Source organism: Pestalotiopsis fici (genome assembly GCF_000516985.1).
Source record: "Pestalotiopsis fici W106-1 unplaced genomic scaffold PFICI_Scf_1, whole genome shotgun sequence".
Classification (NCBI taxonomy): Eukaryota; Fungi; Ascomycota; class Sordariomycetes; order Amphisphaeriales; family Sporocadaceae; genus Pestalotiopsis; species Pestalotiopsis fici.
This window is the reverse complement of record NW_006917091.1, coordinates 6,669,319-6,683,532: the sequence shown is the minus strand read 5'-3', so window position 1 is coordinate 6,683,532 and position 14,214 is coordinate 6,669,319. Positions and strand designations below refer to the sequence as shown.

The 14,214-nt window shown below is 51.7% G+C and overlaps 5 protein-coding genes across 5 annotated transcripts; 2 read left to right on the top strand and 3 right to left on the bottom strand.

Annotated features, from left to right (window-relative positions):
- Window positions 1-190: 190 nt before the first annotated feature.
- On the top strand, window positions 191-2,946 carry PFICI_01951 (uncharacterized protein; the record flags this gene model as incomplete). The annotated part of the gene is made up of 2 exons (XM_007830532.1): window positions 191-284; window positions 350-2,946. The coding sequence occupies 2 exons, from the start codon at window positions 191-193 to the stop codon at window positions 2,944-2,946; spliced, it is 2,691 nt and encodes an 896-aa protein (XP_007828723.1).
- An 865-nt stretch (window positions 2,947-3,811) lies between these two features.
- Window positions 3,812-4,325, bottom strand: PFICI_01950 (uncharacterized protein; the record flags this gene model as incomplete). Its single annotated transcript, XM_007830531.1, has 2 exons — window positions 3,812-3,877; window positions 4,083-4,325. The coding sequence occupies 2 exons, from the start codon at window positions 4,323-4,325 to the stop codon at window positions 3,812-3,814; spliced, it is 309 nt and encodes a 102-aa protein (XP_007828722.1).
- Window positions 4,326-7,367: 3,042 nt separating this feature from the next.
- On the top strand, window positions 7,368-10,243 carry PFICI_01949 (uncharacterized protein; the record flags this gene model as incomplete). The annotated part of the gene is made up of 4 exons (XM_007830530.1): window positions 7,368-9,372; window positions 9,428-9,689; window positions 9,744-9,856; window positions 9,915-10,243. 4 exons carry the CDS (start codon window positions 7,368-7,370, stop codon window positions 10,241-10,243), a joined length of 2,709 nt encoding a protein of 902 aa, XP_007828721.1.
- Window positions 10,244-10,493: 250 nt separating this feature from the next.
- Window positions 10,494-12,914, bottom strand: PFICI_01948 (uncharacterized protein; the record flags this gene model as incomplete). Its single annotated transcript, XM_007830529.1, has 2 exons — window positions 10,494-11,798; window positions 11,910-12,914. 2 exons carry the CDS (start codon window positions 12,912-12,914, stop codon window positions 10,494-10,496), a joined length of 2,310 nt encoding a protein of 769 aa, XP_007828720.1.
- Window positions 12,915-13,397: 483 nt separating this feature from the next.
- PFICI_01947 (uncharacterized protein) lies at window positions 13,398-13,713 on the bottom strand (the record flags this gene model as incomplete). Its single annotated transcript, XM_007830528.1, has 2 exons — window positions 13,398-13,438; window positions 13,542-13,713. The coding sequence occupies 2 exons, from the start codon at window positions 13,711-13,713 to the stop codon at window positions 13,398-13,400; spliced, it is 213 nt and encodes a 70-aa protein (XP_007828719.1).
- Window positions 13,714-14,214: the final 501 nt, after the last annotated feature.

Genomic DNA, 14,214 nt, shown 5'->3' with positions numbered 1-14,214 from the left:
TTTTTTTCCTTCGCCGCCATCAAACTCTACCTTCTCACTACTTTTGCAGTCGCCTGGTTTTTCTGGTGCCTGGTTCCCAAGGAGCCAGTAGATCGTGCCTCTGCCTCGATCAGAGACAAGGCACGAGACTCGTTTGAGCTGCTAATCTCAACCTCACAATAACCCAAGACAACGCCAGGCGCTTATCAAGATGATGGGCAGCATTCGTGGCAAGTCCAAGGACAGGACTTCGCCTAGAAAGCCCTCTCCGCCGGAACCGTCCTATATGGATAGTAAACAGTTTGGTAGGCGCTGATGCACTTGCAGCAACGACATATATTCCAAGTCGCCAACTGACATGTACAAATAGCCTCTTATCTTGCCAGTCTCCGTGATAACCGGGTCACTCGGCCTGGTGGAGCCCGACCGCCTCCTTCTCCTTCTGTAGCATCAACTGCACGCCTCAACTCGGATCGCATAGCGCCAGGTCGGCCGTCGATCGGTGGCTCGACAATCAATACCGAGGCTTCGGCGCCGGCAAGCTCCAGCCACTTGCGCTCACACTCCGACATTGCCAAACCATCAAGCATCCGCCCGAGCCTTGTCGGCAGTATGGCATCGCGCTACTCGACGGCGTCCGGCAGGGACTACTACCCTGAGAAATCCAGCCCAACAAAACCGCTGAGACCTGATGAAGTTGTTCCTACATCAACATACATGGAGCGAGGAAGTCGGTGGATGGAAAAGGAGGAGGTCTTCTCCTTGCGCACAGCCCTGGAAGACATGGATCTGAAGGACGCGCAAAAAGAAGCGCAAAAGGAGCACAAAGAGGGCGAGGCGTCGGGCAGCAATGACGACGAGAGTCGACTGTACAATGCCGCTCTCGACGAGGCCGCAGAGCTTGTTTGGCAGCATCAGAACGGCATCAAGCCCCGAGAGCCCGGGGCGCCGTACTCCTACAAAACTCACCTGCGAGAGAAGAGCTACGCTTATGCTCGCACCGCAAGCACGGGGCCACACAGTCGTGATGTCGCCGCCACCGGCCTGGCCAGAGATGGCCCTCGGTCCCGCTCCGTGTCTGGTAGTTCGTCTGGTAGCGACGGAAGAGCATCGTTGGAGAGTCCTCGCATGAGCTTGGAGGATCGACGCCAAGATTCCATGGATTCGACGCGATCCAAAACCTATGGCAGTTTAGCCCAGAGAGTCGCTCCCAGCGGCCGGCGGCGAAGTAGCATGAAGCGCAACATCAGCGGCGAGGTTGAAAAGCCTTTCTCTGGAGATCAGATCTGGGAGGAACCGGAAGGCGACGCCGCAAATCTGGCCACCACAAAACCTATCGATAAACCCGCTGAAGGGGTAGATCAACCTCTTCGACTGAAGCTACGCAACTCACCCAACAAAGTGCAATTTTCTCCTGACACGTCTCCCGAGAAGGATAAAGAATCCGCAGCATCTGCCCAGACACCACCCTCGCCTACCAAACCCTTACAAAGGGTGGAAATTTACAAGAACCCACCTTCACAGTCGAGAAACCCAGCCTACACCTCCAACACCCAGAAGCCTGCAGGCCCTCGTGTAAATGATAGCATCAAAAAGAAGAATGGAGTCGAGGTACGTGGTGATGATATCCGTCAAGCCACAAGCTTCAAGCTGGGTGATCGCAGTAGGAAACTGCCCACGCCCTCGGCTGTCAGTGACGCTCCTGGGCGCCCAATCGTAAGCTTTGATCAAAACTGGAAGGCCCCGGAGGAGGCGGCTGCTGATAAGTCCCCAGAGCGTAAGAAAGAGCCCAGCCGCTTCTCCGTTGGGAACCGACAAGATCAAGAAGGATCGGACGCCAGGTTCCAGCCCCAGCCGAACACACAAGCTTCACCAAGTCCGCCTATCCCTAGTTTCTCATTTACGCCAGCTGCTCAGGTCCCGTCATCGTCGTCGCTCCCGTCCTCTAGCACACCGTCCATCCCAAGTATTTCGGTAGACGCTCCGGGTAGTGGTGGGTCAGGGCCCAGTATTCCCATGATAATCACGCCAGACGACAACCCAGCCCCGCCGTCCATAACTGTATCTGGCGAGCAGGATGCCCCTTCCATCCCTATTATAGTCACACCCGATGGTGACGGCAGCGCGGCTGGACCAAGTGTCCCAATTATCGTAACGCCGGGAGATGGAGGTGATGCGCAAGACAGTGGTGCGAAGCCCTCGGCGCGCCCATTGCCAACGCCGACGAGGAGGAACCCATTCATGCGTGCCAACCGTGGCTCTCAGGGCCACTGGTCTGCTGCTCCAGGAGCATCTGCTCGCGCCACAGCCATTTGTCATGAATGCTCTTTGCCCATTGAGGGGCGTGTCATCACCCTTCGCGGCGGAGGCGAGCGGTTCCATCCTCAGTGCTTTAGCTGTTACACATGCGGCACTTCACTAGAGGCACTAGAGATTTCTCCAGAGCCGGACTCCTTCCGGTCTGCGCGTCTTGACCGTATTGCCCGACGTGCTGCCGGCGAGACCCTGCCTGAGGAGCCCGGTCAGACCATGGCCGAGGACGGCGACGCACGCCTGCGCTTCTTCTGCCACCTGGACTGGCACGAATTGTTTGCTCCTCGCTGCAAGACCTGCACGACGCCCATCTTGGGTGATCACATTGTTGCTCTCGGTCACCACTTCCACTACGGACACTTCTTCTGCGCCGAGTGTGGCGACCCCTTTGAGCAGGGCATGACGCACATTGAAAAGGACGGCTACGCCTGGTGCGTCAAATGCCAGACCAAGCGGACGGAAAGGCGCGCTCCAAAGTGCAAGAGATGCAAACTGCCCGTAATTGGCCAGTATGTACAGGCTCTCGGCGGTGAGTGGCACGACGAGTGTTTCCGCTGTGGTACCTGCGGCGGCGGCTTTGATGATGGGCAAATCTTCCCTGTGGCTGACGGCATTCGGTGCACGGCATGTCGTATGAGGGAACTGAAGGCTTAGAAAGTGGACGCGGTGGACAGAGACAAGATTCATGGGAGGAGGATTTGGCTCAAACTTTGTTTGGGCTAATCCACAAGACGAGTCATTCTCATCTTTGGGGAACCATGTTCCACCTCCCACGCGTCTTTGGGGAAGTTGTGCGTGGTTGTAATTATTGCGAATTTGTATTTTTCACTTGCATTGCGAAGGAAGGAATGGCGCGTTGGAATTCTTGTGATTTTATTTTCATGGTACCCTGGTAGGGAGGAGGGAGAGAGAAGCATCAATGGTTTGGATGGTAAACGTGAATGGTATGGTGGAAATTGTTTGGCGTTTTTTTGTCATTGCCTGGATGCGGTTTTGGCCTTTGGATGAGTATACGGTTGGTCAGCGTAATACATGATTTGATTCTTGATTTTCCCAATGCTTCCTCACCTCATCGCCGAGTGCCGACTTCTGGAATGTCCTCGATATTTTCTTGCGTGTTAAGTGGCGTGACAGGCAGAAAAGCCTGCAAAACTCAAAGCACACAACATGGTCACACGGGGAATAATTGCCACTCCAAGAAAGTACTCAGGACAGGGGGAAATGGTATCATAGCACGGCATCAATTAAGCCGCATCGTCATTATTGCGTTTCGTGAATTCCTCTCTGAGAAAGCTGGGAAATATACCGGTCCACCTTTCGGTATGTGGGTTTCCTTTGTCGCCCATACGCCTCGAGATAGAGAAAACTCCCTTTCCCTTAAATCAGATCTACTACATTGCGGTGAATGCCTCCAATACGCCGCGATCGGGCACAAGTGCAACAGGTTGGGCATGTCTTTCCAAATCCAAACAGTTCTTTCGGATTCCGCTCTCCCAATTGCAAGCTCGTCCGAGAGAAATCAGGCTTGGAAGCCACCGACTTGCTCTTGGTGGACTTCGAGCGAGTCGCCATCCGTCATCTCCAGCTGGATAGAGCATTGTCATTAGCATGTCTTTGCGCAAGTAGTGTAGGAGAGTCAAGGCCAGAGAATATTAAGCCTAAGAATTGACCGAACAACGATTCCGCCATAGATACCTATGAACCACTTGGTAACTTTTGGACCAAGCGTGGCATGGACCGATGCGTCGGAAAGGACAAAGAGACGAATAACTTGGCTTTGAGCAACTCACAGTGTCGGGGGTATCGGTGGGCTGGACGCGCTGGCCCTCGAACAGGAAGCGGACGGACGTCATGCTCTTGCCTTGGCGTTCGCAGAAAGCATTCATGAGCTTTTCAAGCTTGGTACTACGCTTAATCTTGAAGAAGACCTCGTTATTGTTGTCTGTCACCTTGATGTTGAGGTGCTCGGCGCCTCCAGCGGGGGCCTCGGAGCGCTCGCCGGCGGGGCTGCCGCTCTCGTTCTCGCCAGACATTGTGGTGGTTCGTTCGTTAAGGTTGGTGAAAACGTCTGGGAAAGTTTATTAGTAAGGTCGCGATTCACCATGGGTCTTGATTGCAATGTGAGACGAGTGATGGCCGTAGCAGCGCTGGAGACTTGAGGCAGAGGAAGCGAGGCCATGGAAGCCTTGCGACGGGGGTTCCGTGAGGAAACTGTGCTTCATGCCCGCTCTTGCTTGGGAAGTAGGCAGTCAATGGAATCGCTTGCGCGGGTGTTATCGGCGGTCTGCCACGCGGAAGCCACATCTCTCGCGAAGAGAGAGGGAAAGCAACGGTGCGCGACTGAGTTATTGGCCTCCTCATTCAGCTTGCTCAGGCCGTTGGGTTGCAGGTCGAACGAAGGCACGCGGGTACGTTTGGAGGTTGAGAAGCAACTTACCGAACAAAAGTGAGGAGCTTTGGTCTCTGGCAATTTACAAAATCTGACCGGAGTGAGAGTTTGCGGGCTTGCGGAAGAGGCAAGAGTTCTAGGACTGGTGTAAGAAGTCTAGTTAAAAAGTAGGTCTCGCAGGCGATGGAGGAATAGAAAAAAGTTGAGGGATGGGATGCGATTAGATGCGCGAGGCGGAAGGCGCGCGATGCTAACGCGGAAAGCCTTAATGGAGGGGTTGCAATGAAGGCCATGGAAGGCCGGAGGGGGCTGCGGGCCAATGAGCAGCAGATATGCTAGGCCTGGGTTGAGACCCCCAATTCAGGACGTTCTTTGTTAGGTGTCTGCGCTGTAACATGGTACGCCCAAAGGAGCACCATTCATCAGGGCTCAGGCATCCTCGGCCTGGTGCAAACATTGAGCAGTACAAGGTAGCAACTGAACACCAGGCTCTGTATTAACGCCACATATTCGACGTGTTTCTTTCTTCTTCTCTTTTTCTTCCCATACTCTTGTGACCCTTTCAAGTTGAAAGACGAGAAGATCAGAAGGGGAAAAGACAAAAACGTACGATCAGGATTATCAACAAGATGATGATCAGTCTGGCTTGGATAATGGGTGGTAAGTGCGGGATGGAATGATCTTGGAAATGAGCTGTAGAATTTACCGGAGTTGTGTTGTTGGCTGCAGCTGTCTTTTGATGACCTACAAAGACGAACAAAACAGTTGCATTCTTTGTCAATGATCAACTTTGGTAAGTGCTAGCTGAATAAGACTATATTTCACTGGAGTATTTCGTTTGTGTATTTGCACACGAAAAGACCACAATAGCTGACTGTAGGAAGGTGAAACCAGAATTAATCTTTCACTTTTACCTACATTAAGGTATGGAGGAGGTAAGCATCTTAGATGTCAGGGTACCCGGGCTCGGTCCATATTACATCATACTACCCAGTGAATTCCAGCGGGATACTTGAGTAGATCCACTACATATTAGAGCTTCTCTTGGTCCAAAGAATCATCCTGCAACATTGTCATTCAGTGATATATTGTGAAAACGAGAGTTCTTTCTCGCGCCTTGTGTCTTGACCTCAGATTACCTGGGCAGAGCGAGTCGACTCACGAGCCGAAAAAGAGTCACCGGAGGAATCGGCAGGAAAAGGGCAACAGCCAAACCATAGGCAACAATGGTTCAGTTGTTCTCCGCTTGGCAGGGTCAACAAGATTCACTGACAACCTTCTCTAGGTGTCCGAGAAGGATCTGAACTCAGAACCGCCATGCCACCCGAGAGCAGTTTGTTAGCCCTTATCAAGCATCAACAAGACTAGATGATTGCTGACAAGCATTTCCAGTGTGCAATTCAGGGTATGGAATCCAGTGGCTGTCAAGATGCTCGAGCGAGGTGAGCTGACTTGGGCAGATTGCTTGACCAAAAATAACTACAAAGAGTCCAAATGTCAAGGCCTCATTGACGCCTTGTACGACTGCTGCGACGCCTTCTACAAGAGAAACGGCGATGGCGCCAGCACCGTCAGCTGCCCCAAACCCGATTTGTTGCGGCTCAAGATGAAGCAAAGGCAAGAGGAGAGGGACAAATAGAGCAATTCAAATTCTGCAGCAGGGTAAAGAGATAGAATTTTCTATCGTACAGCTGCCTCGATTGCAGGCAGCATTTTGGAAGACTCGGTTTGGTGTAGAGAGGCACTGGCAGCGCTTTGTGTGCGCGTCAACACACGAGGCGAAAACTCTGCGGACAGAAGGTCCGAAATCAGTTGGAATAATGTATCACCCATCCATATGTCCACCCGAACAAAGACATAGGTAACTTTAAGGAGAGCGACTTCCTTCTAGGCGATCATTGAGCGCGCAAGAGACCCTTTGGGCCTGGATAAGCATTGAAAGAAGTATGGCTTATCCCGAGACTCTAATATGAATGCCGATGACATTTTGTGGAAGAAAGAGAAGAAAATCCCAAAGAGGCGCGAAAATTTGTGACTTCTTATGGCTGCCGCTGGCCCCAGTTGTGCCCCCACTTTCCAGCCCCTGGTAGCGCCTGTCGCTTAGCGCGTCTACAGCGCCTGCCCTTGAGTGCTGGCATGCCAATGAGCGGTTGCTTCAGTGGAGACACCAGCAAACGCGCAGCAGCAGCAGCAGCAGCACTTTCGCGTTGAGCCTGCCACTTTTTGAGCTTTACCTCAAGGCTGGAAGGAGCTCAATCGCAAACCTTATTGCGAAATAGCTTCAAAACACATCGACGCCCACGACACTCTTTTCCAGCACAACCCACGTTCTTGGACTGGCAGAACACCATTGATTCGTCATTGAATTTCACTCTTTCCACTGAATGGAATAATTGCACGGGCGCTTGTCCGAAGCTTGTGAGCCTAGGCACGTACCACTGTGCAAGTCGCAACAGCAGTCACGGTTCAGAAATAAACCTGGGCAACTTCACGACAAGGCCTTCACTACTACTGCTTCCGAATCCTGTTGGGCAGGCGACGCAGCTGCCAGTTCTTACAAGATGGCGGGAGGGTCAAATGTGAGCTTACTACGGGTCAAGAGAGGGCGACGGAAATTCTTTGCTAACTGCTGCTTTGGCAGCGTGTATCTGTAACAGCAAGCGGTAGCTTCAACTTGGACGAACACATGTACGATGACGAGGAAGAATATTCAACGGAATTCAGTAATGATGCCGAGCAATTCGCACGCGCACTAGACACAATCTCGAACTTTGACGGTCCAAGAGCGGAAAAGCGGATTGCGATCCTGAATCTTGTGGATAAGTACTACATGATCTCGCGCGAAAAGCTTGAAATTGCCCGCGATGCCACCAACAGCCGATCCAGAGTACGAGACCGTGGCTCTGAGGACAGGTACAGCCAGGACTCTATGGACGTGGACCAGGCCAATGCGGATGTTCTGGAACTGTCGGACGAAGAACTAGCAACACTGGAGCGCGAGACACAGACATGGGATTTCCTACGGCGCCTGTTGCCGCTGCGATACCCGGAAAAGAAGACTGTTCAGCTCAAGCGTCGGGAACCCGCCAAGATTGCACCAGGTGCCGATATTTGGGAAGAGTTCTTGCAATCGGATGTCACCGCACAGGAGCGCAAGCAGATACTTGAAGTTCTCCAGATCACGGCCGATGATTCCGGGGCTGACATTAATGATATGGTGCGAGACCTTCAGCAGAACGCCGACCGAGGCGACATTGTAGCCCATGGCTGGTTACACACGCGATCAGCCATCAAGATGCAAAAAGGCTTGAACGGATGGACTGGCCCACTGGACCCAAACTCTCAGCACGTCACCGACTCAAGTGGTGCAAAATCCCTCGTGACTCAGCTCGACCCAGATGTGATCACAAGACAAGGACGAAAACTGCAACCTCAAGACGAGTACTTTGAACGTGCCATATGGCTGGGATGCTACGAGCTGCTTCGAAGGGGCAGGAGCATTTCAGAAATTCGCGATTGGTGCGTCGAGAGGACCGAGGTATGGCGTGCTGTGAGTATGTCGGCGATGCCTCTGTCCGAAGATCGCAACGAGAAAGGCTCCATATCAAATCCCCTAGCTCTTTTGCTGTGGCGAAGGACATGCTACGCATTGGCACGATCAGGCGGGACGGACGATTTCGAACGTGCAGTGTATGGTATACTGTCTGGTGATGTCAAGACGGTGTCACCAGTCTGTACTTCCTGGGACGATCATGTCTTTGCACAATGCAACGCTCTTTTACGGTCTCAGTTTGACTCGTACGTACAAAAAAGGCTGCCACGGGATACTACACAGGCTGTCAGTCAGCTCCAAGCCTTTGATGCCGTCCATGCCCACGGAGATACTGGAACTGTGAGCGAGGCTTGGCTCAACACCCTCGAGACAAACGAAAATACTGCCAAAGAAGCACGGCTTCCCATCAAGGGCTTGCAATCAGCAATCATCTCGAATACTATTGACCAATTCATCGAGAACGAAGGTCTGGTACTAGGAAAGCAAGCAAATCAACATGAAAAATCACGTCTCATCCCCTCTTCAACCAAGTTCCGGGCGAGCTTGGATTCTGAAAAGTATTTCCCCTTGGCCGACCAGAATGGACTGCGTATCTTGGTCCATGTATACTTGCTTTTAGCAGAGCTAGAAGACTGGCAAGGCGATGAGGCCGATGCAGAGTCTAGAAAAGTTCAGGAGAACTCTCTGGCCGCTTACATCAGTGCCCTACGTCTTAACAGCATGGTTGAGCTACTGCCGCTATACTGCTCAAAACTCAAAGGCGAGCGGGCTTTTTACACCCTCAGTCGCAATGTCAGTGCAGTTGTTGACGTGGAAGACCGCAAGGTGTTGCTGAGAATTATGGAAAAGCTTGGCATGGACATTGCCGAGTTTGTGGTATTCCAGCCGCACTCACTACTGAAGGAGCATCCCGAGGAACCCACTGACTCACTTTCCGCCGGTTTCAAGCTGCTGATGGATGAACCACCCACGGTCAGGTTCGGTCGCCGCCTGATGCCAGACTTTCTGGGTGAGACCTTGGATAGGCTTGATCCTGTTGACGAGCAGCTTATACAATCCCTCGAGTGGATGCTGCTCGTTGATGGACTGTGGGACGAGACTTTTGCCGTGGGAGTCACCATCTACAAGCGCTTTTTGAGTAAGTACAGTCATTTTTCAAAGACCATGGCGCTCCTTGACTAACTAGTGTCTAGAATCCTACAATCTTCAGGCAGCTCTTGCGCTGTCTAAGCGAGTGACTTGTGCAGATATTTTCAGAATCAAAGCCGGCGTTTCGGTACCCGATGACAGCAATCCATTATGGTTCGGCGAGGCAGTCGAGAGTGGCCAGTTCGCCGATGAGGTCGGCCAATTTGGATCACTGACCGTGGCTCGTAACTTCTTGGATCTCGAATCCCTGATGCGCGCCTTGGACTCGATGGAGACGGTTGGCGCTTCTGCAGATCTGCAACTTGAGTAAGTCGTGCCAGTCTTTTATCATTAGTGGTGCATCACTGACTTTGCATTTAGCCCCACGTTTGAAAGAACGCCTGAATTTCTGCCTACCCTTGGCGGCCATATCAAATTCGTCAAGGCATTCATGGTGCCTATTCTCCAAAATTGGCTCCTGGAGCGTGAGGATGGTACGTTACGTTTCTACCGCATGAGTTACATGAACACTGCTAACCTTGCCACTCCCAGATGATCCCGACTTTGATCTCCTGCGCGAAATGTATCTTCCAGAAGTGATATTGGGTTACGTCAGTGTGCTGCACTATGGTGGCACAAGCCTTTCCCGAGACAGCTTACTTGAAGCCATGGAGCTCGCAGCCATGATTGCTGAGAAGGACTCGGGTATTGCACCCGTGATGGTGAAGAGTGGTCGCATGAAGGAACTTATCGAAGCGTTTGCAAATTGCTCCAAGGCACTAGCGATCAACAGCGAAGACAAGCGCAAAGGAGGCAGCGGGTCCAACAAGAAGTTCAGAGAAATGGGCTGGAACAGGGAGCTATGGAGCATCAAGCGATGAGAGCATATCAAGTGGTCTGAAGGGAAAGAAAGGAAAAGCTAGTCAGTCATAATTCTGTGCAAGTCGGTAAATTACTAGGACTGCAGGTCCCATGCACAATGGATCAAGAGTTTATTACAGGAGCAAAGTCGGCTTGCCCTGTTGATACAATCAGAGCCATGCATTTTGCAGTTTGCAGCTTCTCCATTGCGATACAAAGGTAGAGGGTATTACTGAGGGACGTTTGTCCGACTATTTGCAACGTATGCTCCTAGTATATGTGAAACGTTTGACCCTCTAGCCCATCCCGTTTGATCACCTCGAGTGGGTTATTACCCGATATTTCATAAATATAGCATGCTCCGACGTGAATCCAGCCTCCTCCGTCGGTCTTCCTCATTACCACCGGAAATCCACAACTGTCGAGCACGCAGATATAGTCTCCGGTCTGAATCGAGAGCGGGATAATGCCAACATAGCAAGTGTCTGTCCAGAAGATTTTATATTTACCAAAATTATCCATGGCCCACGCCAGCGCGAGAGCAATCTCTGGCGTCGACACTAGAGATAGGGCCTCGATTTCGCCATGCTCGGCGACAAGGTTGATCAAGTCATTAAGATACTCCCACATGTAAAGTGCGTCCTTTGGTTTGAGTATCTCGGTCGTGTACGGATTGATTCCCCACAACATTGTAAACATCATGGCCTGCTCCAGGCTGCAGCCCGTTCTGTAGTCCTGCTGCAAGGCCTCTGTGGAATTAATAATGAGGGCCATGACTTTGCGCATGGCACGAGCAAAGCGTTTCATGCGTCCCATGAGGTCGTCGTAAGGTGGTGTACACTCAAAGTACCCCGAGACGACGCCGCATACCGCGCCTTGGACACTCATGACGCCTTCGGCAGACAGGAGAAACGGCGCCGTCGAGGAGGCCGGCTCATCATCATTGTCAAAGGGATCTGAAAACCTGTAGGCTCCTTCCCACGGGACTGGACATTCGGTATGATAAAGCATGCTCAGGTCCGGTAGCCACGACGGCAGTCCGACGACGCCCTCATCTCCTTCCAGCCACCATGCTTCAGCGCCGAGATAAGAGTGTTGTAGCATATCAACCATGAATCGCTGCAGAGCTGCCGTGTCATGAGCGAGTCGCTCGTGCTCGAGTCGAGCCCATTCTAGGTACACATTGCGAACTGGGGCAGTATAGTCGGGCTGGATAGGTAATCGCAGCACGGCGGCGAGTCCGTAGACCATGTCGCGAGGATTCGTGGCCGTGGCCTTGCGGGAGAGATCGAGCACATTGGAGGGCAGGGAATTTGTGGCGTCCGAGGGCAACAGCTGCTGTAGTTCATCAACTTCCTCCATGACGTTGCCAATGTGGAAGAATAAACCGTCGGACAGCTTCTCCCAGAGCGCCTTGTCGATGTTTTTGGGCGCTGCTATCTTTAGTGGCCTACTTAGATTCCGCGCAAAGGGTTTGCAGAGACTGGCAAACTGGGTATAATCTCGCATGGCGATGCGTGTTTTCCCGCACAAGAACTGGTGGCAGTCTTGGTCCTGGGCAGCAAGGACCATCTCCTACTCGGCAAATCAAGGTCAGTATCGTTAATGTGCAAGCCAGTACTCCAAGCGAGCGGCTGGCAGGAGAGACAGGAGAAGAAACAGAAAAATATTCCAACGACTACTCACCTGATACACCCACATTCGTTTCCAGTAGACGTTTGCGTCCAATTCATGTATGGCCTCCCACGCTTTATTTCCATACAATCCACCACAAGTCTCATCTCCATGTAGTGCAGATATGCTATCGAGTGCTTTGACAAAGATTTCCATCCGTTCAGTGTCCACTCCCTTTGAGGAGTCCTGTGAGGCACTGCTTGATCCACTCTCGGAATTTGTCTCTTCATCCTCTTCATCCTCTTCCCACTCTTCCACCACATCGGATTCTTCATCATGCTCGGACTCTTCATCATGCTCGGATTCTTCATCATGCTCGGATTCTTCATCATGCTCGGACTCTTCATCGTGATCGGACTCTTCATCGTGATCGGACTCTCCATCATCCTCGGGCTCGTCTTCGTCACTTGTTGATCCCATCTGTGGATCAACACCACCCATATCTTTGAAAGTTTGGACAGTTCCATCTATGATCCGCAGCGCTAAATCGATTCTCTTTTCATCAGGGGGTCCAAACCAGGTGAAAACGTGCTTGGCCCGGCCGTAAACATCTTTCATGAATGTGACTTGCTGAGCCCGCTCCACAAGATCATCTTGGTTGATGCAGAGGGCGTCGACCCATATGCGCAGCGGGCGCCCATCGGGAATCCCGCGCAACATGTCAAACTCTTTAAAGTACCACAGCGCCGCGGCCAGATTCACCGTCACGTCCATGACCACGCCGTCCACGAGGACCTCGGACGTGATCCCGGCGTCGCCCCACACGTACGACAGCGCAATGAACTCGATATCTTCGGCCAGTAGGGAGGCCGTCTCGAGCTTGCCCTCGGGTCTCCTGTCGTGAGCATTGCGAGGCGAAAGACTGAGCAGTCTGATCTCGCGCTTAGTCGGATCGAGACGCCTGTTGTAGCTGGCAGGGCGGCGTGGTCTGACTCTTGCGCCAGCGACATAAAGCCGGTTATCGTGGACACCCACGGGTGTGCTCTTTACCCGCTTGATTAAAGGACGGACACTCATGTTTACATCAATGTGCTTCCGTAGGAGCCGCGGTTGCTTAACATGCTAGGGGTTCATCCCAGCTACTGCGAGGATACCAGCAGATGTAGAACGGTAAAAGAGGCAGAGACGAGTCATATAACCTCGGTGCTATATAGAGACTGCCGTATATATAGTCGCAATGTCTGACCTTTGGATGTAAGAACTCATAGAGCTTGGTCGTCCGGATCTACTCGTGCGGCTGAATAAAGAACGTATCAAAAGTTGCCAAGTCTCCTAGTGCCCACCATGCTAGTCTAGAGACTTAACCCATGTAGTCAAGGTAGACGATTAGCTATCATATCGCTGTATTTACACTTCTTAGCCAGAATAAGTGCAAGTGGCTTTCTGGAGATGTCTCGAAATTCATGTCTATCAACTTTAATATATTATCTGAACTCAATTTGCAAGAACTAGTGTACATGTTTTCCATTAGGCGCCTCTTATTTCGTGTCGCCAAGGTTCCTAAGCTTGAGTCTCGTTTACGTGTGTTGGGTATATGAGACCTGAGATGGATATTAGAATCATACCTCTCTTTGGACTGTCAATGCTGAAACAACAACGTTACGTGATAGAAATGGCAAAGACGAAACAGATGGGTTCATTTACCTAGTTGTGGATTTTCCAGAAATGGACCACCGTGAGATGGCCAATGCTGACGAGCATACTCGGCAATCGGATCCCACCTCCTGCATTCATGAAGGGTTGTGCGATTCGCTTCGAGCTTTCCTGTACGACGGATTCGTTCATAGGTGTTTATGGTGATGTCGGAGTGGCACATAATGATTTGGCGCAGCATGTCAATACAGTGCACTATAACAAGCCCTGTCAGAAGCGGTAAACCAACGGCGAGGGTATAATTGTTTCCATACGTATATGATCACGTCGAGACTCTCGGTCTTCGAGAACATAGTACTCAGGAAAAGCATACTCTCGAATGTAGTTCTGGATTGATTTGTCAGACTAGACACTTGGACAATGGGGAGTAGGTAACCAACAACGCAGTGGAGCTGATGGAAAACACCCAAAGATGCGAGATACCCCGAACCGTCTCTCAGCGGAACTGAAGTTCTGTTGACGCGCTCCAAGTCGGCCTTTTGAACGACAATATTGGGGTCTGTTTAATCCAACGGAATTAGTACGGGGGCATTGGACAAGGAGAGAGCAAGGCTGTACTCACTCTGGGCCAGAGCACTCCACGCGCGATCGACTGGCAGGCTCGGAAGTTGGCGTATAGGATCGAGCCATGTCGTGTTAAATGGTCTCTCTTCATAGGAGACGA